The 25,589-nt window shown below is 37.2% G+C and overlaps 1 protein-coding gene across 1 annotated transcript in view; it reads left to right on the top strand.

Moving 5' to 3' along the window:
• The window catches only part of ENTREP2 (endosomal transmembrane epsin interactor 2), an 89,214-nt gene that overhangs the window by 44,483 nt on the left and 19,142 nt on the right, over positions 1-25,589 (top strand). Inside the window, exons 3-5 of the mRNA XM_062501564.1 lie at positions 7,096-7,206; positions 12,880-13,011; positions 22,832-22,939. Coding sequence (XP_062357548.1) covers positions 7,096-7,206; positions 12,880-13,011; positions 22,832-22,939 — 351 coding nt within the window. The remainder of the gene's footprint in view (positions 1-7,095; positions 7,207-12,879; positions 13,012-22,831; positions 22,940-25,589) is intronic.

Here is a 25,589-nt window from a genome sequence, read left to right as displayed (position 1 = left end):
GTAGTTGCAAATTTTAGATCTGGCTTATGTGGTTAAAATTCTATTCAGAAAGGATTATATTTGAAGTTTTTATTATCACACTGTATATCAGCTCCTCTTTTCCCACCCGACTGTACAGCTGAAGCAGTTGTTTTTGAAGCATTTCAAATTTACAACATTTTGAGTAGCATTAAAATAAGTTCGTGCTGTTTGGTTTCTTTCTCTTTCAAAATAACACTAAGTTAAATTTCATGTGCATGGATTTTTTATTAGGGGAGCAGTGATGCATAAATGGAAATGTCAGTGATGAAAATTAGACAACATAACTACTATTAAAAAAATCATCCAAATGATTTCTTTTGACTGCCTGCACATACAGTAGAAATTATATGATTAGTTTTGTTGCAGTATTAGCTGCAGATCATTGAATGATTCCTTTGAGTGCTTATTTCCATGTAGCAAACTTTGAATTAGTCTCTTTAACATGTAATCTGGCTGCTCCCCATTGTCCTTTTAATAGATTATTAGACAAAACTTAAGCTTGTTCCCTGCTATGAAACTAATAACCTGCACACTTGTTTTTTCTTACAAATACTGTTAGAAGTGTGTTGCATTATTTGAATACTTCAAGAGATAGTTTGGATTTTATCTGAAAAAGAAAAAAGGGTATAGCTCCTCTTGTTTCTCTTTTATATGGCAGTAGTCTGCAGGCCACTTGATGGTCCTTTTGGGTCCCTTCCAACTCAGAATATTCTGTGATTCAGAAAGGTGTAGATGCTAAAGGAGTTAACTGGAATCAGAGTTAACTGGAATCAAAAGAGCAGAAAATTAGTAGATACTGAAATATCTACTTTTGATGAATTTCTGGTTAATGTTTCTGGGCCGAGAGCACAAGGTCTTTATTACTAAATCAGGCCCCCTCTCACACTTTACTGAAAAATGCTACAATAAATAATGTAGTTGCTAGAGCTGTAACAGAGCATTACAGAAACAACAAACACTTATTGCTGTGTGTACGTGACAGTGCTGCACTCACTGTTGTCTCAAATCTTTTAATCTGATCACACTTGAGGAAATTATCTGTATGGCCATTACTTCTGCTGACAGGGAATTTCGTGGAAGTATTGAATAGCTCTTATTGTGAGATATTAGCAGATTTTATTTTTTTTTAAGTGCATCTTTGCATTTATCTGTCACTCTACTCCTGTGTGCAAAGCCAAGGGTTTTTGAAAAACCTTGTTTTCTGCACAGTGAAAAAGGAGGAAATCAAACTACTTCTTCTGTTCTTTAAGTAGGTGTTATTTTGTGTGATGGAAATTCTGCAGCAAACACCCAGTGCCCCTCTCTGTTGCACGTGGGGCTTTCACCAACATTGTCATAATTCTCCAAAGGTACAGTGTGCTGACTCTTGCTGGAGCTCAGAGGGAGGCATCATTTTTTCTTGCAAATCAAAACCAGTAACATTGTTTATAATCTTAAACATAATGATATTTGAAGTTAGAATTTTCCGCAGAATATTTTAATTAAAAAAAGAAGAAATGGAAATGCAACCAAGTAACAAATATTAAATTCCAAGATCTGTCTGAATGAAAACAAATTAATAGGGCCATAACAAGGTCAGTAAAATCACATACACCAAGTTTAGAAGTTTTCATCTGAACTATTCAGCTTTGAAATTAGAAATAGTTGCATGGATTTCAATATTTATACTATATAATACAGTATAAATATACTATATATACTGTATACTACTATATATACTAAATATAGTGTATTTATACTATAAAATATGGTATTATATATAATATAATATATAATATATATACTAAGTTTTACCTTTCCTTTACGAAGTTAAATAGCCTCATTGGAGTCAAAAGGAAATTGATCTGGAGAAAATGTTATTTAATTTAATAATGACTGGAATTGAACAGGCTGTTATAATTTAGGAGAAAACGGGTCATAATTTATGGTTCTTAACAAGAAAACATTAAAATCTTTAGCCTGATGCTCTGCCACATACAGGAACTATTTCTGCCTATGTAATATAGAACGTGGTTTTAGACCTAGAGAAAATATTATTGTTCAAATCTTTATTTTAGTTAGGCAAACAACATGGAATACTGAATTAAACAGATCTGAAATGCCTGCACTTTTCATCCTGTCTCTTCTTGGCAAACATTGATGAAAAATAAATCTATTATAAGACAAATAATGGGAAAATAGATTTTGTTGTTTCTTGTACACTCACTTGTACATGAGTTAAGAGTGTTGGTTTGAGTGCTGTTTCTGTTCGGTTTTTTTAAATGGGCTCCATTAAAAATTATATGTTTTATCTATTTAAACCTATAATGTGTAATGAGCATTCAGCATCTGGCTGATCCAACAGGTAGCTTCTGGCTGTACCCCAGATAATCTTGCATTAACTTAGTCCTGGCAGAGTTGCTGATCTCACTGCTTCATAGCTCTTGGTGGTGATAAATTTTCAGGTTTGCTTCTGCTGTTTAACCTTCTGCACTTCTGTCAGGGAAACTATAAATTCTGTAGCACAAATAACAATAAATGTTACTGTCTGCAGTTTCATGTAAGACAAAGTTCTGTGAGCAGAATACCTTGGGGCAAGTTTTAAATCTACTTATACAGTGGTTTACAGAGACAAGCACATTTACCTATGGCTATTCTTGCTGCTTCACCAGTGAGAAATATGTCTGTTAAAAGGAATATATTTTAAATCCCATTGAATATACCCACACATATCTAATGGGATTGGAAAGAAGCCTGCAGTACCTTGTGTCAAACTACAGTGTCTCAAAAAAATTGCTTTTTGCAAATGATTTCAATGTAAACCAAAGTTCATTCAAGGAGATTTTCTGGCCTTTCAGAAGCTGCAGGACAGGAATTAACAGGAAAAAAACATGCAGATACAGTATTACGGGTACAGAGGATTGGCAGATTTACAGAATTCAGCTTACCATGGCAATGCCTGGGTTTATTCAAAGTACCATGCACAGGAGAGTTGAGTCATGTTTCATCAGCACAGAGGGTAATTAACATTTTGTCTAAGTGTTCATGTCTTGATTATCAAACCACTGCAAACCACCTGGGGAAGTAATGGTTGAAATGCCAACAATGAAAAAGCAATTGTGTTGCATATACATCTCCAAAATGAAAGAAAGACGAATGAAATAAAATGTTGCTTTTAGAAATATGGTTTCATGTGATAAAATATTTACATCTCTTTTGGAGGACTTTAGTTATTTTGCATGTAAAAACTTCTTCATCCCTGTAGTAGTAAGTATTTCTTCAAACTAAGTGTATATATATATATATATATGTGTGTGTGTGTGTATATATATATGGATACACACACATATATATGTGCTGCTCCTTTTCACTGTGTTCTTAATGTGTATGAGTTCTTGGTGTGTTCTTGATGCAGTAGTGAATTGCTGGTTTTTGTCACTTAAAGAATCACCACCAAAAGTACTGGCAAATCAGGGTTTAATACAAACTTGTGAAAGTTAGAGAATCATAGAATGGGTTGGGTTGGGAGAGAGGTCACCTTGTTCCACTCCCTGTCCATGGGCAGGGACAGCTTCCATTAGACCAGATTGCTCAGAGATCCACCCAGCCTGGCCTTGAACACTTCCAGGGATGGGATAACCACACCTTCTCTGGGCAACCTGTTCCAGGACCTCACCACCCTCACAGGGATTAATTTCTTCCGCATATTTAATCTTCTGGTCTCCTGGCCATGCTGCTCATGATGTAATCCAGGACACAGTTGGCTTTGTGGGCTGCAGACACACATTGACAGGTAATGCTTTACTTCTCATCCACCAACACCCCCAAGCACTCCTCCTCAGAGCTGCTCTCACTGCATTTTTTGGTAGGAAGCTGTATATGGACAGAAAATCTAAATTGTTAATGTCTTCTGTTGCAAGTCACAAACTGCAGTTCATCAGTTCAACAAATTGGGAAAGACACAGTAAGGGCAGGAAGGTGCTTTGAGCCAGCTATCTCAAGGATTAAAGTTTTGCAGTTTTCAGGTAATACAGTTTTAACAGTGCCTTTGGGAAAGAAGATGAAAGGAAGTCTAAAGCTTATGGTAAAAACAAAAGAGAATAAATTACTTGAGGCCAGTTGTGAAGAAAAGAGAAATATTAAGAGGCAAAAATGAAAGTGATGAAAAAGAATGGAGGGTGGAGAATATATCAGCTTCTGTAAATCCCTTTGATTTTTTTGGTGGTATCCATAAAATTAAGATGATCTACTTTGGGTCATTATGAAGGCAGGTATATGGTTGAACCTACATTTAAGAAATGTGAAGGAAAAAGTATTCACAAATAATCTGAGAATACTAATGCTTTTCTGAAAGGTCGAGTTATACTCAAGAGGGAGCTACAAACAACTTCCTTTACAGTGGAAGGATAATAAAACTGTTACTGCTTAAGTTTTTGGCCTTTTTTTCTTTCAGTAAGGAAGCAACTTTTTCTGGGCTCTCTCTCTTGCAAAGCATGAGGGCTGCTGATATTTTCATTCTGTGCAGTTGTGTGTGGTGTGTTCTGTTGGGACTGCAAAGATGCAAACTCACTCTTGATATCTCTGCATATTGATGCTTAGAGTACTTCCCAGAAATAAAGTAAAAAGGGGAGCCTTGTGTGGGTCCATGTGCAAGATGACAGCTCACATGTTACATAGTTTTATATATAAAAATGGGTTGTTATATAATTTTAAATCATTGCATCCTAACTGTTTAGTTTTGTAGAATGAGTTTAGGACCGTGGTAACATTTACATTGGAAGTCCTATAAACATTTCTTCCAGAGTTCTTTGTATAGAATATAAGTTTTGACTTCTCCAATTAGTTCTGCTACAACCATGTCATAATAAGTCCATTGGCTTTGCTGTTTGCTCATGTGTTCGTTCTTGGTGAGTTTTGGAGCTTAGTGGCATTAATGCTTCTTGCTGATTTTTAGGACTATTTTAGCTTGTTTATATGTTGTAACTAGGAAGGTGAAAAACATAATATTGTAGTTTTAAATCTAGCATTAAGATGTCATAGCCCTTCAATATCTGACAATTCTGTATTTACTTCAGTGTAAGTTTGATCATTGGACTGACTGCACCATACACTCTTTTCTAGCAGTTTCATGCTGTTCCTTCAAGTATGTCACACTGAGCTCTCAGAACAAATATTTGGTATCTCTCTTTTTGAGGAAAATTTTAATGTGGAAATCAGGCATACTTGACTTTATAAATAATGGATATCTAACTTCATCTACAGTGTTTCATAGTGTAATGTAGGGTCACCATCATAATCCACAATGGCCACTCTTTCAAAGGGTTGCATATGTGTTCATTTTTACTGCTGCACCTGTGCCAGTGTTAAAAAAGACTGATTTGTGATAAAATTAAGCACACTGTACATGTTTTTTTTATGTCTGTAAATGTGATAGTTGATACTTTTGTTTCTCCTTTTCTCTGTTGTGGCTTCCAGCATGGTGGTAAACTTTACCTCTGAAGTTGTGATAACAGAGTACCAGGTGTGCCCTACTCCACCAGTAGAAAGCTTTTTCTGGTATTTAGCTGAGAAGCATTAAGGAAGGAGATTGAAAATTCTTCAATTCCTTTTATTAGGATCTTTGTGCTCAACAAGAAGCAAGGTAGTTTCAAGACTTGAAAAGGACATGAATTTCCCCCTTTAGCTCCATGTCCAGGTTAGGTAGTTCCTTGCCTGCGACATTAAGAGGTGAGGCATAAAACAGCAAAATTGGGAAGATGAGGGTGACAGAGAATTTCAGTGGTATCATGTGGTGGGTGCCACTTTGAAATGCAACTCCTAAACAGAATGTGATACTTAGACCCACCAAGATGAACAGGAATTCTAAGAGCCTGTTTCATTATTTCAACAGTGCTGGGTCCTTCCCTCTTGTCTTTTCCAGTGACAAGAGGAAGAGGTTACCTTGGAAACACCAATAGAGGTTTCTACATTAATGAATGCTGATATGGAGAAAGTACTGCAAAGATAGATAAACCTGCTGTAGGTTACAGCCCTTGTCATCAGCTGTGATGCTTGGAAGAATCTGAAGCTGGCAACTAAAATATGTGACACAGCTTCTGTCCTTTGGTTAATACGGTGGTGGTTACGGGGGGTTTTGTCCAAAAGCACTAGAAAAAATATACAGCCATTTTGGATTTAAGCTTGTCAAAAATATTTCAGGCACATGCACTGACAAAAGATAACATCTTGTGAGAACAGTGAAGGGCTGTAAACTGTGAGCGTGCTTATGGAAAAGAGATGCAACAGAATTTCTTACTAATTTCATATAATACACTCACTCCTGTTGAATTATAATAATGTCAACACTGAATATTTAAGGTGGCCACACATCAGGCACACGTTTGTTCTTGCCTCTTACTGCTTATGCCATTCCCTATATATTGAGATTTGTCTGCCCTGACTGGACCAGGTTTTTTTACATTTAAAGCAATAAAATTATAATTAAACTGATGGAATCAGGTTAATGATTGTTTTGTCACATTTTGAGATGAGAAAAAAGGAGTAATTAACACCATGAGTAGTTGATATGGAGGGTGCTGCTCAAATGATAATTGTTGTTTGAAAACCAAGTTGTTATATATATCCAGAATTTTAACCACTCTTTTTTCCCAACTTGTGGGCGCTCGTGATATGTGATATTCACAAATACTTTTCTTGTTTAAGATACCCATATCCCCATCAAAAGAATTTAAATTGTTTCAGGGCTACATCTGTTTATGATAAAACATTTTTCAAATCTTACGTTTTAGTAATGCTTGGTAATAAAACCCATTAAATTTTCAAAGTGTGTGATAAAAGTGGGAGATAAATGGATTATTTTGAAATGGCTGGAGGAAAACATATAATAGTCATGTCTAGTTTTGATTTAGCTTTCTCTTACAGTGCAAGACCGAGGACACTGTCAGATTAAGTACCCTACTCTCTTTAAAATGCATAAAAAGTTGCCATCCGTGTAATTGTGTGACAGGCTGGAAGTTCTTGAACATCTAAATTAGATTTTTTTCCTTGTTTGCCTCTTGAAGTGAGTAATAACAGGGTGCTTGGGGTTTTTTCCAGATAACCTTTTTCATGCTGCTCTCTGCAGTGTGTGTGATGCTGAACTTGGCCGGGTCCATTCTCTCCTGTCAGAATGCTCAGCTGGTGAAGTCCCTGGAAGGATGTCAGCTGGTGAGTGATGAAAAACACGTTTCTTACCAAGGGCAGGGATTCTGTTTTTCATCTATTAGGGTTTTATGCACATTCCTTTAATTTCCAAAACAGTAGGTATTCAGTAGAGCAATCTGTATGTGTTACAACGCAAAAGAACCTTTTGGGAAAAGTTTGAGTTAAAGCGTTAATGGATTTAATGTTTTGCAACTTCAAAAAGTAACTTTTAATATCATAAAGGTTGGCTTCTTACTGTCATGGTAAGAATGATGCTTCAGCAGAATAAGTGGAATACAGGCCACGTCAGAGCAGTGTGGTGGTTACCATCTGATGTCAGCAGCAGCAGGATTTCTTGCATCCAGTACTTGTCCAGGCAGTGGATTTCACAATAGGAATGTTTTGGTATGTGTATGCTAGTATTTTGTTTGCCAAAAAATCTGAGTTGTTTTTAATTTTCAAAGTAAATTAATACTGCTTTTATTAAATAAAATACAGGACAATACCATGCTGTAAATTATAAGGTACAATTTACCTAAAGCCTTTGTGTTTTTACCTCAGGAAAAAAGTACACACGCGTTGAATTCTAGCATATTTTCTGACTTCAACTTGTGAAGATGTCTACAGAAGTAAACTCATGACTGAAAAGTTTGAGTATAAGTAATAAGTGTTCAAACTGTAGTTTCTATTGTCAGAGCTAAGTAGCTTTCCCACAGTATGTTGTACTCTGTAAGGGCAAGTTAATTTCATTGTGGCTGTTTATATATTTTATATATATTGTATTGCAACTGTTAAAAAACAAAACAAAACCAAAAAAAGCAACAGTTTCTTCTGCCCAGACCTTGCTCTTTAGGCTTTCCTTGCTCAAAATCCCATTTCAGTTAGGCTGGGGACTTACACATTAAATATTGCATTGCCATGTTGCAGGGCTCATATATATGGAATTGTTGAGTTCTGTTCTCATAGACCACCCTCTGGGAGGGATGCACTGCAGTGAACAGCACTGCTTTATGATTAAGCACAAGGTTTGACTCAGAAGGTGGTGATGTATTATGCTGAACATATTTAATTACTTTATTACCATTTTTCACTCAAAAAGGAAAAATCTCAGTTTCTTGACAGCTTGTTCCAAGTGTATATTTAATTTTAATTCCTTAGATGGCTCTCTTTAGTGCTGTAGATCTGTGCAATCCAACACTATGTGACTGGTATCCATTATCAAATCTAAGTCCTTTACTTGCCTCCTAGGATACAAATGTATTCTCTGGGGATGCAGCTCTAGGAGTCAAAATCCAGCCTTTACAGACATGTGGTTTGAAATGTGGTTAACATCCCATGTAACTGAACCAGTAAATTTCCAAGCACAGTATAGTAAAAAAGTCAAATTCAAAATAAATTCTGTTTTAGTTCTGGTATTTGTGTCAGACTCATTCACGGTGAGTGCTTGGCATTAATAGTGATAATAGCATCTACTGTATTATGGAGTTGAAATTCAGCAGTGTTTCACATGTAGTCTTGTTATTCAAAGAAAAAGAATGAGACACAGTGGTCTTATTTTGCTTTAAACACTGGGGACTTACTGTAGATTCTATAATATGTATTTTTGTGTGAATACATGAAATGTGTTTGCCATATGTTAGCGTTTTGAATGTGTGATTTGTGAATTTGGTATTTGTGCCTTTATCCTGCAGCTTAGCAACATACAACGCTGAGGAGAAAAAGGGGGCAGTAGCCTTACGGCCTTGTTATGAAGCATTGATTGGAACTTTCCCCCATAATTAGCTGGAGATCCTAGAGCCAAAACCCACAGGTTTGGCTACAGCAGATCCAGTAGATAGTGCTTTAAATCAGTGAGAGCTGGACACGTCCAGAGAAGTTACACACTCAAGCTGTTCAATAATGTGTAGAGGAGAAACATTTCCATATAGGAATTTCTTTTTCAAATAATGGTTTTCTAAGATTGTTCTTAAAATATATGGGTAGAGCAATTAATACATTTTAATTTATGTTCTATAACTTCGCAAGACAGAATACATTTTATTTCCTCATCTATATTTGTTTTTATTGAGTTTACCTGTCTTGTAAACCACATACTCATTTAGAAAATAAATGCTGTAGTTTTAGTCAAATTTGCAGGGGGTTATTATTCAGAAAAGTAGCGATAGTGTCAATCTCTCTATTGAAAGATTACTTACAATTTTTAGTTGTACAGCTGAAATTGGCCAGTGGTTACAGTGACACGTGAAGGAAGACTCTTCTTTCCCCTGAATTCTCTTTAGCTGGATAGACAAAGCAAGGAAAAGTGAAGCAGGTGCAGGTTCACAAAGAGCTGAATGACACAGCCCAGATCCAGAACTCAGGTTTATTTGTATTCCGTTTTGCACTGGAGCTAAACTCAGGTCTGTGCATATGGAAAGACAATTTTTAAAATTCCAGGGAAAAGAATATACTCTGTTTTGTTCTTATTCGTCTCTCAGTTTTTAATCTTGATGTTTCCCTACATTGTAACTTTATCCTTACTGGAGCCTCCTGTCTTTCCCTCTGCATAAGGGACTAGAGTTGACTGAAGAATAAGTGTATTCCTTCCCCTAAGTGTACTAGTGGAGCTTTCTTGTACTTCACTGCCTTGTTACCAACTTCAAAACTTCCAGACTTCATTTTGAAATTTTTCCTTCCCTTTTTTTCCTTACAAAAAAACCCCTGAAGGTTAATTTGGAAGAATAAGTAAAATATATTACTACTTTTACTAGAAGACTTACATTTATATTAAGGAAATGGTAGAATGCAGAGTAACAGTTTTAAATAATTCCTGATTTGCCCTGTTAAGGGAGAATGTGTGTGCACTTAGCAGCCAAACAAGCAAAGCTTCTTTTCAGTACCATTGACAGAATTTGGTGAAGTAATACAGATGAAAAAAGTAACATAAGACCTGTCAGAGTGTGTGTATTTATATGTATTTATAATAAATCTGGAAGGTCCTTACGTTTTTTGATTCTCTGCTATATGAAGTCAGGTTTTAATGGGTTTTGACTTTTGAAGTAACAGTACTGCTTTTTGACAAAACAAAATAAACTTGCAAGACAATTTATGGATATAGGCAGCTCTGGCTGAAGTTTGAAATCTTAAATATGATTTGGATGAGGGTGTACTGTGTGACTTTCATAAATATGAAAACACAAACTCTGCTGTGAGTACTGACTCGCATGAGTAAGAATCACAAAGTGGGACACAAATACACGCAGGATGGTGGGGGTGTGTGCAGGAGATGAAGTGAATGATTCTTTATTCTTGAGCTCTGCCAGCCAAAAAGAGATTGAAACACAGTTTTGGAGGCACTGCTGATGTAATTGAGGTTGGCAAGCACTAGTCCAGCAGGAAAGAGTGATCCCAGCCCCTTCTCCCTGTACCAATGCAGATTTATTGTCAGTGCTACAGTCTCTGTTTATGAAGTCACACAGTGAATGGTGTTTGAGATGTGGTTTGGACTAACAATAAACCACCTCTTCTCCTTCCTTCCAAAATGAAAAATAAAAAAAAAACCCCAAAAAGTTAATTTTGGCGCAGTTTAAGTCACAGAATTGCTGTATGAGCTCTTGATCCTGTCTGCACCAGTGAGACCTCAGCAGGGCAGGGAAGGGCATTCTGGAGCTGGGGGCTCAGGGGTGCTTTCAGCTGTTGTTTTGCTGGGAACACGAATGTAGTGACACCTGCAGCCTTTTGTCCTGCTCCCCATTGCAGAAACACAACCCAGCAAAGAGGTCACTTCACAAACATGGAGTGAAAAGGTGCACAACTAGGCAAATTGATAAAAAATTCTCCTAAAATACTATGCTTCCAATCTGGTAGTCAATCTTAGGTGGTTTCGAATATGCTGTGATTCTCAACATGGCCCTGTGTTTTGCAAGAGCTGTCATATAGAAAATCAGCTTTTAACTCATTGTAAGAATTAAATTCAAAGAAGAGCTACTGGGCAGTACAAAGTCATGGAACAACTTTCAGAATGAATTGAGAATCAGTCATAAATGGGGAATCTTGACCCAGCCTTTTGAGCCTTATCTTTCTGACACCTGTTCCTTACATGTGGCCCTGGGATCTGTATTTCACATTTGAAATGCCAGATAGATGGCATGAGTCAGTGCCTGTCCTTTATTAAACAGGGCCAGCAAGAAACAGAATAGATGATCTTGCAGTAGAAAGCTTTGTCTGAAGTCCATTTTCCTCATTACAAAAACTTTTTAGCAGCTGAATCCTATATTGATTTGCTAGGTGTAGCCTTCTGGCCCCTGGCCTTGGCACAGCTCTAAACTCCAAGTGTAAGTTCCAGACTTCCTAAGCACCATTTCTCAATCCCTGAACCATTTCCAGAGTTTTGGGAGCAAGACTTCCCCAGTGACATTTGGTGCTTTGATTTTACATGGATTTGAAGATCAGCTGAGTTCGGCTGATCATAAACCTTTTAGTTGGGTTTTGCTCAGATTTTTCACCTTTTTAAAGAAAGTATTAAAAGATTACAAGAATTGGAGAAGAACTAGTCTGAAATTGTTCAAGCTGCCTTGTAGTTAAATTGTATGCTAATGAGAAGTAAAACCCACGACTATCATAGAGGTGAGGAAACTATGTTTTTTCTTTATTTCTTTGCAATGTCTGTGGCATAGGGTAGGACCAGTCTCTGAGTTGCCAAAGACAATTGTGTTACCTTGGGGAATATGGGAAATGGTGTAATTTACATACCCAATTTTTTCTTAAGCCTTCTACAAATTGTGCTGTCTAGAGGGCAGTCTGGAGTCCCAGGAGCTGAAGTCCCCTGAGATAGCTCCTGCCCTGAGCGTGGTTTCCTCACAGTACACAAGCATTCAGTCAGCTGTACCTCATCTGGAGAAGTTTATTATGTTCTTTTAATTGACTCTTACTTTTGCTCTTCCATCTGCTGTCCTGGTCACCAACATGTAAGGAGAGAGTGCTACATAAGCCTGATAGAGGTAGTACTAAAAGCTCATATATTTAAACATATAGCTTTTAAGATAATGTGAACAATTTAATAATTCTTTGAGGTCAAAGAAGTAAGTAAATATTCCATTGAAATGATTCTATGGATAAGGCTGTGAAAGGTAATTCCACAAGGAATACTGGTACCTGTTTTTGTTCAGGAAATTGGCAACATCCTAGGGAGAATGTGAATTAAAAATAGAAAATGTGTATCTGCATTAGGAATTAATTTTTTGGATTTGTATCTGGAAATTTTGGGAGTTTTTTAATGCAAAAGAGTAAGTAACAGGGTGATTCAGATCTCACCACCTAGCCACTGTGCTTCCATCTCTTCTTTGGGGAATAAAGGACTGATTTGTGATCATGACTCCTTCATGTATTTTCTGACCTTTTTCTGTTATTTTTGGTTTTCCCACATCGGGTATGATTTTATGTTTATTCAGTTAAGGTACTCGGGTTTCACTTGCCCCGGAAAGCAAATTTTTTTTCAAAAAGAGACATAAAAGGTAGCACTCTGACATTGAATCCTCTTTCTGTATTTTACCTGTTTTTATAGCTTATATTAACCAGTGGAAAACATTTTGCTCCAAGGGTTCTGCACAGAGATTTTAATTTTGCATTTAGTAGTCATTACTGTAACTGTAAATACCATTTTTGGGAACTGTGTTTCTGTTGATTTATACTTGTTCTGACCTTTTCTTTTCTCCATAGATTAAATTCGACAGTGATGGTGTCTGTGTTTGCTGTGAAATGCAGCACCAAACATCAGGCTGCAGTAACCTGGGAGAAACACTGAAACTGAACCCTCTGCAGGAGTGCAATGCAGTGAGGCTGACCCTAAAGGTGTGTTAGGAAAGAATTAACTCTTTATTGCAGCTTTAACTTAGCAAGACAAAGTGTGTGATGAAGCAAGCAGCAGCTGCTGTTCACTGCCTTCATCCACCCTTACGTGCAAAAACATCTTCATCACAATACCAGCATTTGTGTGTGTAACTGTTTTGTTAAAATTACTCAAGAAACAGAAGTTAAAACTGGCTTTGAATGATACTGGAAGGTGCAAGAACAGGCATCTTTCATTTTGCTGTTCCGAGGTGGTGTTTATTGATGCTGTGGTAAACTGCACAGAAACACAAAGAATTGCAGAATGATGAGGTACTTTGTGATGTGCTGCTACCATGAAGGCAGCGACCTTACTTTGGGAGAGAAGAGTGAGTGTTCTTTCTGGGTAATGCTGGAAACCTGCTTATAAAACTGCCCTGCAACATTGTAAGAAGTTTTAAGTCTTGTAGCGTTTTGTGTTGCAACTAACCATGTGAAAAATAGAGAGCAAATACTGAGAATGTTGTATAAGTAAGTCAGAGCTCAGTGTAATTGCTCCCATCATTGCTTCACTTCATTATCACCAAATGGGAAGGCATTGATGCTATGTTGTTTTGAAAAATAGTAAGGAATCAATGAAAGAACTGCTCAGAAAAAGGAACCCTAGGCTGAGAGGCAGATATTGATTAATTCTTGGTTTAGTTTCATGATCAGCAGAACTCTGCATCTGACACTCTCAAAGTATGTATTTCAATAAAACTAATAGAAAAGGATGGAATAAAGTGGAGAAATTCATTAGGAGAAGAATCTTAGGGAGGTAGATTATAGGGTGGGTGCTGAGAAAGCTATAAAAGTTTTACTGATATTTGAAGATATATTTTAAAATTCAAAATGTGTAGAAATCCTGTACAAGGTATGTAGTAAATATCTAAATGTTCTTCAAGTAAAAGCAGAAAAGCTACGACCAAGTAATAAGGATGAGATAGAAGTTAAAATATTTTTCATGGCCCCAAAATTAGGTGAGAACTCTGCCCCAGGTTTTGAGAGGATGATAAAGGTAACAGAGCAAAAACCTACTGGGTAGCAAGAGTTTAGTAAGTGGAAAAGAAGCATGATTCGACATTGCTGGTCAAAACCCAGCAATCTTCAGCAAAATTTATTACAAGAAGGTAACGTCTGAGAAGGGCATTCCTCTAAGTATGACAGATGTAGAAACATGAACCTGCCACTCAGGGAAAACTGATGTGCTGATTCCAGAAAAATAAAGATGGAGGGGGCATATGTTTGCTTCCTGGAAATATGTCAGTAAGGTAAACTTTAATGAGAGAGAAAACTACTGTTTATCTTTGGAGGATATTGTCAGCATGTGACGTGAGTAGAAGTGACATATGCTGAAAATCAAGACAAGGATTCTAACTAACACAGCAATCAGAATACAAGCACGAAATTTAATTTCTTCTGAGATACAACTCAGTCATTTATAAAGGGAATTGACATATCAACTTATGCTACAAGAAAATGGGTTGTACCCATGAGTATAGTCTGAGTGCAGATTTAATTATGTCCAGAACTTTTCATCTAAGAAAGGGTAGTTAGGAAAGTAACTTTTTGAAAAGGTTTTTTACATGTTTTTCAATTTTATTCTACATTTGCTTTCTGTTTGGCTTACCTCTGATTCCTAGCTGTAAATTGAATAACAGCATTCTACTAAGCCCATAAGGAAAAAAAGTTACAGCTCATTAGGTAACAGCTGACAGTGATAAAGCTCACCCTCTTTAATTGCAATTTACAACTACAATGCGATTTTAAAGAAACAGATGTTCTAGTACAAAAAGCTCAATTGTATGCACTGTTTGAGGAGGCAGAGGGAGAGAAAATGTAGAGAACTAGAGTTAAGATTATACATCTTCATGTATAACATTATGTAGGTTTCATGCTCCTCTTTATTGCAAGTGGGGTAAAAAGCTCGTGCTTCCACTAAGTTAGCTGTGGGGTTTTGGTGGTAGTAGCTGTGGAGCTCTGCTGTGAGCAGAACAACCAAGAGCACAGATCACCTGCCTGATCTGTTCTCAGGCAGGCAAGCAGGACTAGGAAAAACAGCAGTGGCTCCTGGTCCTGTGTGTTAACTGTGCCTTGTATGATGCTGAGTGGGGGGTTCATCATTGCTTTGAAAAATCTCAAATTTTGTTGCTCTTATTGTTTCTGCAATGAACAATCTCTCTGTGCTTTTTTTTGTAAATCAGTCGTCCTTTCTTCATTTCATGCCCTGAATAAATTACTCAGGTATTTTAATGGGGACAAAGGAACTATCACTGCAGTATGCATGGTCTCACATATGCACATTTATAGATACAATTATTGATTGCAAATGCTGACTGATCAATAAGTGCTGATTTTTGAAATTAGTTGAATAGTGGGATTTCAGCACATAATTATAAGTTACAACAAAATGGACAAAAATACTGTGCCATTTCACTGGTGTCAGGGGGTCTCAGACCACTCAAGGATGGTGAATTGGTAGGGTTAGAATTATGTTTATAAGATACAATACTTGTAGTCTTGTCTGCACACCTCAGTAAAAATAGCACAGTTGTATGATGTGAGGAATTGCCATTAAGATCTGCAGGCCCCCAAGTGTGATCCATCTGTCCTGTTTTACAGTGGAGGGACTTCCTGGTTTCTGTGTTTCACTAGAAGATGTGGAGTTTTTTTATAGTTTCCTGCATTAGTTGCTCCCAAACACCCCCTGAAAATAAGGTTCCTTGTTTTCCTCTGGATGCTCAGGGTCAATAATCTGTGCTTCTAAAGGATGTCAGTGTCCCAGTGTCTTGATTTTGATTTTTTTACAATAACCAAACTTCTAGAACAGCTTTATCCTATATTAGGAAGTTACTTGGCTTAATTACAGCCAAATGAAGGTACAAACAAATCCTACCTATTTACAAAATTAGTTAAAAGAGTTTAAAAGGTTTATGAAGAATCAGATGTCCAAAATGAGATGATGGCCACAGATGGGATGGATTTAGGATGTGGTTTCAATAACATCAATTTCATCCGTTTTTCCAAAGGCAGTGTGTTGGTTTGTGGATGAAATTTTAAGGAACTGAGTTTTTCTTGTAATGTTAATTGAACTACAAAGGCTGAATATTTCTGACATCTTTCATCTGTGAAAATTATATATTCTTTCTAAACTCAGAGTATTCTGAACTTACTTAAGGTGCACATGCAACATTTTGAGAGGATGAAGTTAGGTAGTAAGAAGTTTGAATTATTTTGTAATGTATTATTGCTGTCTGATACTGACATGCAAGGGAATTTTATGCTGTTTGGGTTTATTAATGATCCACTTGAGTATTTTTAATTACTTTTAACAGCTTACACAGTCCAGAATACCTGCAGACATGTATGTGAATTTATAGATTTGCTATTTTACATAGTTGCTTCCTACTTTACTGAAGGTGCATCTGTGGAATGCTTTTGTGACTATCAGTCAAGGAGAGAAGCTGATCCCTCCTCTGTCTCCAGCATAAATATTTGGTTTGGAGCTGCTAAAGATCAAGTACAATATAAATCATAAATGGCTCTTTCAAATTTCTGATTCCCTTCATTAGTTACGTGTCTCTATTAGAGATTTATGTAACTTGGCTCCTGCAGTCTTCTGTGTGAATACTTCCTTCCTTTCCTCTCCTTTGAATCCATATTGATGGTTGCTGAGTTTCCTGATGACCAAGTCAGCTCATATGTTTGATTTTTTTTTTTTTTTCATTCAAAAGAAGATTCTTCCACTGGCAAAATAGAGGATGGCTCCTAACATGTTCTTTAGAGTTATGAGAACAACCTTTTCTCAGATTTACTGTAAGACCAAATGCAATATTACTAATTTTACTGAATGACTTACCTGAAAGGCTTTGTAACTTAAAATTGGATAAAGCTCAGCGCAGAATAAATAATCCAGATCAGATTTTTAAATGCTGGGCTTGTTTCACACTCCTTTACAGGCAGCTGAAAATATTCCCTACATTCAGAGTATATTTCCCACACCAAGGCCATCAAAAATAGGGCAAGTCAGGGTGAGCTTTGTAGACTGAATGGTTGAGCTAACTTCTCCTTCCTCACATTTTTTCTGTTCCTAGCTTAGACAATGAGGGAATGTGACTGTAAACTTCTCTCTTGGCTAAAAAGGTGCCTCTTTGAATGACTGGAATGTGTTTATTCCACCCTTGTCCAGTTATGTTACGAAACCTTAGCCTTTCAGGAGTCTCTGTCATATCCCCAGTACTAAATTTAATGCAGACACCTGAGCTGGAAGGTGTGCCAACCTGCTTGCAAGCAGAGGAGACATTTTTGAGTTTATTTTTATGCATCAGCTGTGCAGTGCTTCTTAAAAAGATAGTAAAATAGTGAATTATACTGTGCTTTGAAACCTTAAATCTACGTTTTGAAGTGTTGACCACCTCTCCATTTACAATGCAATGTGTGTTTGAGACCCATTTGGGTCAGAAGTAATTCTTGACCATTCCTTGCATAAGAGCAGATGTTTTTCCCAGTGCTTTTCCAGATGTGTCCAGTGAAAACAACTGAAGTTATATTTTGAGTTAAAAGGATTGTTGTCCCTGAATTCTTGAATAAAAGAGTTACATTGACACTAATTTCATGGGTGAAAAAGCTTTGCTGCTCGTTATCTCTTTTCAGGATACAGTAGTATAAGAAATGAAGCACTATAATTGAAGTCAATCATGGAGAAAACAAATCATCTCCACAGCATTGCAGCCGTGGAGCAGCTTTTAGCCACTGATCGCTGGGGATGTTGAGATCCATGTGCTCAGGGCTGCTGCTTACAGAGTGTTCTTTTTACACATCAGCTAGCTGATTTTGCTTCTCTTATAGTACATTGACTAAGTGCCAAGAACTTAAGAACCTCAAAGACTACAAATCTTTTATTTCCACAGGAAAATAATCTATTCAGCCAGCAAAACGTGTGTTGTAAAGAGATCTGTCAGTTCAATACTGTTGAGCGACTGGAACTCATAAAACCATGAATGCACTTTATTTCCTTCTGGTGCAAAACTGGTTTAAATACAGTTTCTCAATTCTGTGTAAAGAGCACAGCTGATTAATTTTCTGTATAATACTTGGCAGAGTGAATATTATGAGGTAGTCGTGCTTCACCTGTGTGGTATGGTCTGTACTGAACAACAAATTCTCTGCTCTGATGCTCATGTGTGTAACTTCATTTACAGTCCAGTTTATTGCTATGATAGGAAAAGGCAAGAGAGTGACTAAATATTTACCAAAGTCTGCATTTGAGTTGAGTTTTGAAGATGTCCAGACATTCCTGTTTTAGTCTAGCTTACTTGATGGTTTTGAAAGATAACTGATACAGAGACAAATTCAGTTATAAATTGGTTTCTAAGCTGAAGGAACTCTATGGGTATGGCCTCCCATTAGAATGAAGTGATGCTATTCCAGTTTTGCTTTTATATTTACTGTGATAGGAGGTTCAAATGACATTCTGAAAAACAGAATTTCAGGCAGGTGAACAGACATGCAGTGAGTGTTCTTTGGATATAAAGAACCCAGCTCTGTCAGTGCACCCATCGCTGAGTGATGGGATTTGTGCCATTGTCATTTTTCATTTTAGATTCTATCTCATCTCCTTGCTTCTGCCAGGTAATTTCATCTGCTAACAGCTGTTCTAAATTGCTTTGTTAAATGATTGTTTCTACAGTTGAGTTATCGATGTGACAATCACCAGTTTTTTACTTATTCCAGTTTGATACCATCTGACTGCTTTATCACCCAGAAGTCTGATGGAAAACAAAGAAAATCAGTTTTTAGGACAAATTGCTTTTCGGGCATATTGCAGTATGAGATTTTACATTATAGTCTCAATTAATTATATCTTAAAATTACTTTTTTTGAATACAGAATACTAAAAAAATATTGCAACTAAGCATGCAGATTTTAAATAATACTCAGGTTTTGTAATACCTCTATTTTAATGTGTTCTGTAGGGTTTTGGACTACACATTTATAGAACATGCATTTTTATACATTTATGTCTTATTTTAATTGTGCTAGTAAAGGAAGAACTGAGGTGCCATAGCACAAAAAATTATGTCAAAAGGATAATAGTGAAAACAGCTTGAACTAGGAAAAAGCAAAAATAGATGTTCTGTCTTTAAGTTAGTTCTGTCCTTAGTATGGCAGTATGAAGAAAATTTAAAAGTGCCCAGGTATCCTGTGGGAATGCACAGGTATCCTTTGGGACCACGGCATAAGTCAAAGGTATCTGTTATTATGGAGGGAAAGCATGATAAACAGTTATGCAGGTGCTGGCACCATTACTTTGGTAATTGTTCAAGTTGCAATATAAATGGAATACTGCAACCATGAAATCTTGCTTTTTTCACTGTCAATATTAAATTTTAGTTCTACTTCTAAGATTCAGTGAGGGATATACTTGGGAAAATAACTGGCCACAAAGAAAGAGCTCTCAGTGCTGTCTGACTCCTATGGGTGCATATCTGGACTGATCTAGACATGGTTCCAAGCAATTCTGACAGCTGATTCCACTCTGAAGGGGATTTGTGTCCTCTGCAATTAGTGGGCTAACATGTATGAAGAAAATTGTATATGTAGCCTATAGAAGAATAATTCTACCTAGTACATTATACTTATCAGACCATGAATTATCATATAAACATGCTGAAGAGTCAGATTTTTGTCTTAAAAAGACAGAGACAGCATCTAAGAGAAAATTGGTTCAGCCATTTCTGAAGAACAGAAAATAATTTCAGACCTTAAGAGATTCATGTGGTGTGTGTTCTGATTAGTGTTCTGATAGATGTCAACTAAAGGTCTGTTACTAGAGCTCTCTGATTTTGTATTTAATATGGATTTCCTGCTCCTTTAGACACCTGTGGATGTAGATGGCTGGGACTGGGGCTCTGGGGAGCTAGGACTGGCCCTGTTGTGGTTACTGTGGCTTTTCACAGGTATTTCCTAAAGGACATCTTAACTGTCATTGCTTGTTCCAGCTGCCATCTGTAACCACCTCCCTTGTCCTTCTGGAAGTATGCTTGGGCATGGAGCTGCTGTTCACTTTTTATCTGTAGCTGAATAAATGAGTGTCATGGATTACCTGATTATTTTTTCTACAGGGCACAGGGAGTGGATTGCCTGAAAGTGGTAAATTGCCTGAGGCAGATTAATGTTTGGGGAGGGTGGGGGGAGTGGGAAGCAGAGGAGAGGGTTGGGTTGTAGCTTGACTCCTGTTTGCCAAAGTAAATAAAGAAGCAGCCTTGCTTTAAGAAATACCTAGTGGTGGTGATGACTCCACAATCATTGCTCAGTTACTACTCTGTTAAAATGGTAGACTTACAATATTGTCCATCTCTTTGCTTAACTTTGCTGCCTTTTTACATTTTCTGGCTGCTACATGTCCGCTCCTTATTGATCTCTATGAAATACATAAAACCTCTGCATCCCTGCATTTGGAATGTTGTAGTTGTACCTTCACCTTCAAAGAGATTGTAGCAGGAGCAGGAATTGTTGTGTGCTTAGCCTGGAAAGGAGTGTGTAGAGAAAGGCTGCTGTTCCTGTGGGCAGTAATCCCTGCCCTACCTCAGAACCATGATGCTGAATAACAAACGTGGCACAGCTGAAACAGCATGCCAAGGAAAGTCTCAGGCTGGGGAAGGATGAGTGTAGCCTGCAAAGCACAAGAAATAATCCCCACGCTAGAGTCACTGTTTGCAAGGCCTTCAGTTGTGCCTAGTTTAAGGTTCTGCATTTAAGAAAAAATACGGACCCAGGTGAGGTGAAACAAATTAATGAAAATGATCAGAGGCCTAGAAAGTTGATTTCAGTCGAAAATTGGAGGAAATGGTGTTAATGTGTCATTCGGTAAAGGTGAAAAAGGCTCCAAGAGTGATCATAGAGTTCAAAGGTATAAAAGCCTGCTGTGTAACAGCCTGTTCTCAGGAGCTATGGAAGAAAAGGGGCCATGGGTTTCATCTGTGGGATGGACATAACCAGGACACTGATGGTAAAAATAAGCACTGGAATAGTGGGATGAAGCTGTGGGATCTTTAGGAACAGATCAAAGAAACATCTGTCACGAGACTTAGAGGCACAGGTAAGTCTGTCCTGGGATGGAGGATCTTGGAGACACTTTGCATCCTAATTTAGAACTTTGATTTTATTATTTAGCATAAATGTATTAAGTTACATGCTCAGATCGGCTGGTTTTTGTTTTTAAATGGCTGTAGTAGACAATGAATGAAGTTTCTTCCTGCTAGGAAATTGTCCTGTTTACTACCCTAGATCTTGTCTCTACCTCAGTGTTCTTTACTTAGGTTTGCATATGGAAAGCAGAACATAAAGGATCTCAATCTCCCTTTTTTGCCACTGTAAACTAATTGATCCTCCAGGGATCACTTTGCCTGTTTACCTCCGTTTCAATGCTCTAAGTGGGTCTCTATGACTGAGTTCTCTGTATCACCCTCTGTGAGTGAGTTAGTGATTGGCCCTTTCAGTATTTTACTGTTAATGCTGATTATTCCCCTGGCTGAGGGGCTGGCCAAGAAGACAGAAAACTACTGACCACTACAGATCAGCAAGAGCAAATCTGGCTCAGTGTAAGTTATTAAATGACTAAAACTTGCTGGCCTATTTATTGTCTGCCTGGTTTCCATGGCTGGCATTTCCATCTTCAAATGAAGGTCACTTGAGGAGCAAGCAATTACAGTGGCAGGATTAAATCACCTTTCTATCATTTGCTTCAGAATTGTTGGGGAAAACAAACTGATTGATAGCATGAAAGTTACTTCATACACTGGCAGTGAGTGAAATACTCTTTTAAACTTAGATCCTATGGAATGCTCTTTACACAGTGAGTGTTTTTACTCATGGTATTGTAGCAATTTTTATATAGCTTTTCTTCTGCTCTCTCTGCTGTTTTTTCTCAAATGTTTTTACTGGCTGTTCAGAGAACTAAGCCACACAACAGCCACAGCAGCCATGCAGTTGCTTTTAAGATTGTAGTAGTTTTGAAATGTTGCCAGCACACTAAATTATTTTCTTGTCTTTTCACTGGCTGTGGAGACAGTAAATACAAATCCAGTGAGTGAAAGAGACATGGATGCTTTATTTTAATGACACTATTGCTATAAAAAATGTTCCATTTTAATTCAAATGTTTCTTTTCTTCTATTCACTTGTTAAACCAATACTCTGTGTTCTATTTTAAACGTCTTTTTCTTAAAAAAAAAATAGCCAACAATATGACCATAGGCACTCAATTCATCAGTAGAATGGGAAATGTTTGGGCGTGTAATCACTGCTTTTCTCTCATGTATAAAAATATTTCAGATGCATTGAGTTTCTGACACAGGATAAGTCTCTGTTTCATGCTAGAATTTTTTTAATACACAACCCTAAGTTATGGATTTCAACTACTCAAAGCAATAATATTTCTGCATGTCATTTTTAATCAGAGGTGTCTTTCATAGTATCTTTCTTGTGATAGCTGCAGCTTGAAATCAACTGTGGAAGAATAATTTGTCTTTTTGGGGAACTAGTAAATCTGAATATCAATATTTCTGAGGAAATATCTAATGGCAAATGTGTTGTGAGGAGTGGGAAAGGGAAGATGTTTGTTTCTGTAATTGCTGCCTTTGTGGATCGCTACCTGAAAAAGATTACAAGCTAAGTGAGTTCTGCCCAGTTGACTGAGACTGTATTAATTGAGTTAACAGTGTTTGTTACCAAATTCCCCAAGCCTTTCCTGTCCTTTGTGTCCCTGAGATAGGAGATGATATTCTGCTGATGTCTCTTCGCAGGACCTGTTGTTCAGTGTGTGCGCTCTCAATATCATCTCCACCATTGTCTGTGCTTTGGCAACAGCAATGTGTTGCATGCAGATGGTTTCTTCTGATCTTCTGCAAATGGTGAGTACGTTTCAGTGACAGCACAGGGTTTGTCCAGTTCTCTGTGGGTATTCATTTGCACCTACTCTTTGCTTATAAACTTAAGCCTATCTGCTTGTCTCTGTGCAGTTAGAATGTGTGTGCATATGGGTGTATTCTTTTATCTGCATACATCTATATAAATATAGCATATAGATGTATGCAGTGTGAGGAGCTGCTGTGTTTTCATGTTTATGTATTATGGTAGAGTGTTGTGATCAGGGTTTTGCAATTGGGAGTTGTTATTATTGTTAATGAGGATATTAACGAGGTTCAGTTGTGGATGAACATTACATTTGCTGTCATCATTTGTATATTACCTCCAGTTTTCACACTCCCCAGGGCAATTACTTAGCTTTAAGATCCCAGTTTTCTCTACTAGATTGGTATGAGAACTATGGAGTGTGAGAAGTCTAAGCTCAAAACTGGAACTTCTCACTGCCCTGTGCCAATAACTGTGTTTTCATAAGGAAAACATATTCAGCCTCAGAGTAGCATTTGTGTTCAAAACAAGAGGCAAAAGGATCATCAGTCTTCTGCACAGTCAGCTGCATCACAGGGTGCTGTCCTGTTTTGGTTGGACAAAGGCAGCTTTCCTATTCCAAATGAGTGTTGGGATTAACAAGGTTTCAGTGTAAAAAAGAAAGAGAAAATTTAAAAAACCTTTGTATTTTTCAGGCCAGCTACACTGCTTGTAATGTTGCTCTATTGCTGATGAATCTAGGAAATGTCTGGTTTAATAAGGGAGGGCAAACACACAAATCTAATACTAGCCATCTGTACATCTTGTATTAAAAAAGTTTGCATGGCTGGAAGACTGGCCCATAGCTACGAACCATTTAAACAACACAGAAATGTTGTATAGCCTGCCCATGCAGGCATGGTTGTTTTAACAATAAATAAATTATTAGAAATACACTGGATGCCATGGATATTGATTTAAGTGCATGAATTACAGAGATAAGGCTGTCCTTTCTAGACAAAAGTTCCAGTCACTGGGTTTCAAAACCAGTTAAAGAATATCTTCAGTCTGGGATCTGATGTTTGCTTCACATAGTAATGGGTATAATAAGTTAGGCTCCTATGTTTATGTAATTACTACAAATAGTACTTAAATGCATTTTTGCTGCAGGTGTCTGTGCATGCATATGGTAGAGGCTTGTAAACAGTGCTTATTTAATAGCAGTAGTATGGATGTGAAACAAATAACAGAGATAATAATTTCAGCTGATGAGACTTATATTTTAAATGTTAAAGGGTTTTTATCATATTCTGGGTATTCTTTCTTTTCACACACTGTCTCCCTCCATATTTGCTACAAGCATGCCCATTGAGTAAAGAACTTTTTCACCTTGCAGTGATGAGGAGGAGATGAAGAGATTGTCACACCTCAAAAAATCTGTCTGTCTAGTAGAAAAATGGTTGCAGTGATCCAGAAGTGTATATTCCAGGAATCTTGATCTGCACTTAATGGTATTTAACTGTGTCAGAGGAATAAAAACTAACAGATAACAATGAACCAAGAGCAATATTAAAGTGCTTCTTATGGGCATATGCAAGAAGCAGTAGCCTCAATAGGAAGTAAAATTCCTTAAAACACATAATTTTTCTCTTTGCCACCTCATTCTTGATGTCTTTCTTTCCCACCTGACATTGTGTTAATTTCTTTTTGCTTCCTATGCTTTGTGTTTTCAGCTTTGTCTTCCTGCTTAGTTGTCCGTTCTCACACCCTTTCAGCTCCGTTGGCAAGAATTTTCTTCTCTCTCCCCAGAAGAAGGGAAACATATATATATATATATATATATGTATATATATATATGTATATAAAAAAAAATTCTGCTCAGTCCTAAGTCTTTTCTTGTTTATCAGTTTTTCCCTTTCTTTTTTCAGGTTGCTGAGCCAGATTCCTACCAGGCCTAAGTGAGCGTAACTTCCCTGGGGCTACGCTGACTTAGACCAGCTGAACTCTCACCTGAGGATTTCTTTTTCTTTCACTATTTTCAGCCTATTGTCCCATTATCTTCAGTTCCCCTTTGCTCTACTACACCCAGAAATCTGATCAACTTCCTTTTCTCTTGTTTCTTAATGCTGGTTTTTTGCTTTTTCCTTTTACTTCTCACTGATGCACGCAGCTTCTCTTAGCTGGGTTGTACCATGTTGAAAGTTTGACAGCAGCACCAAGAGATACCAGCAAGAGATACTCCTCATAGCTGAAAAGGTTTTAATTATTGTGCTGATTGTTTTACTCTGTTCTGCAGTATTCAAGAGCTCTGTAGGCTCTTCTTTAGCAAGAAGAAGCAATAGGGAATACCCTCCTTGGATGTCATTAGGTTATCACTAGAGCAATCAGTTCAGTGATTCCTGTGCTATGTTAGTGTTCTTGTCTCAGAAATTAATCCATTGGAATGGTAATTTTTGTAAATTCAAAGAATTCCAGTTTATTGCTTAGCAACATAAAGCAGGTGTAACAGTATCAAGAAAATCTGCAGCAATGATTCTGATTTTTTTGTGCTTTGTTGATGACTTTTGCATACAGCTAGTGTCTTGATTCATACAAGAAAACTGATGTATTTAACTGGAAACTGCTGTCTTCTGACACCCCAGCCTTTAGGAAAAACATCCTAAAAACACA

The sequence above is a fragment of the Cinclus cinclus genome, chromosome 13, assembly GCF_963662255.1.
Source record: "Cinclus cinclus chromosome 13, bCinCin1.1, whole genome shotgun sequence".
In the NCBI taxonomy this organism is placed as follows: domain Eukaryota; kingdom Metazoa; phylum Chordata; class Aves; order Passeriformes; family Cinclidae; genus Cinclus; species Cinclus cinclus.
This window is presented reverse-complemented; position numbering and strand designations above follow the sequence as displayed.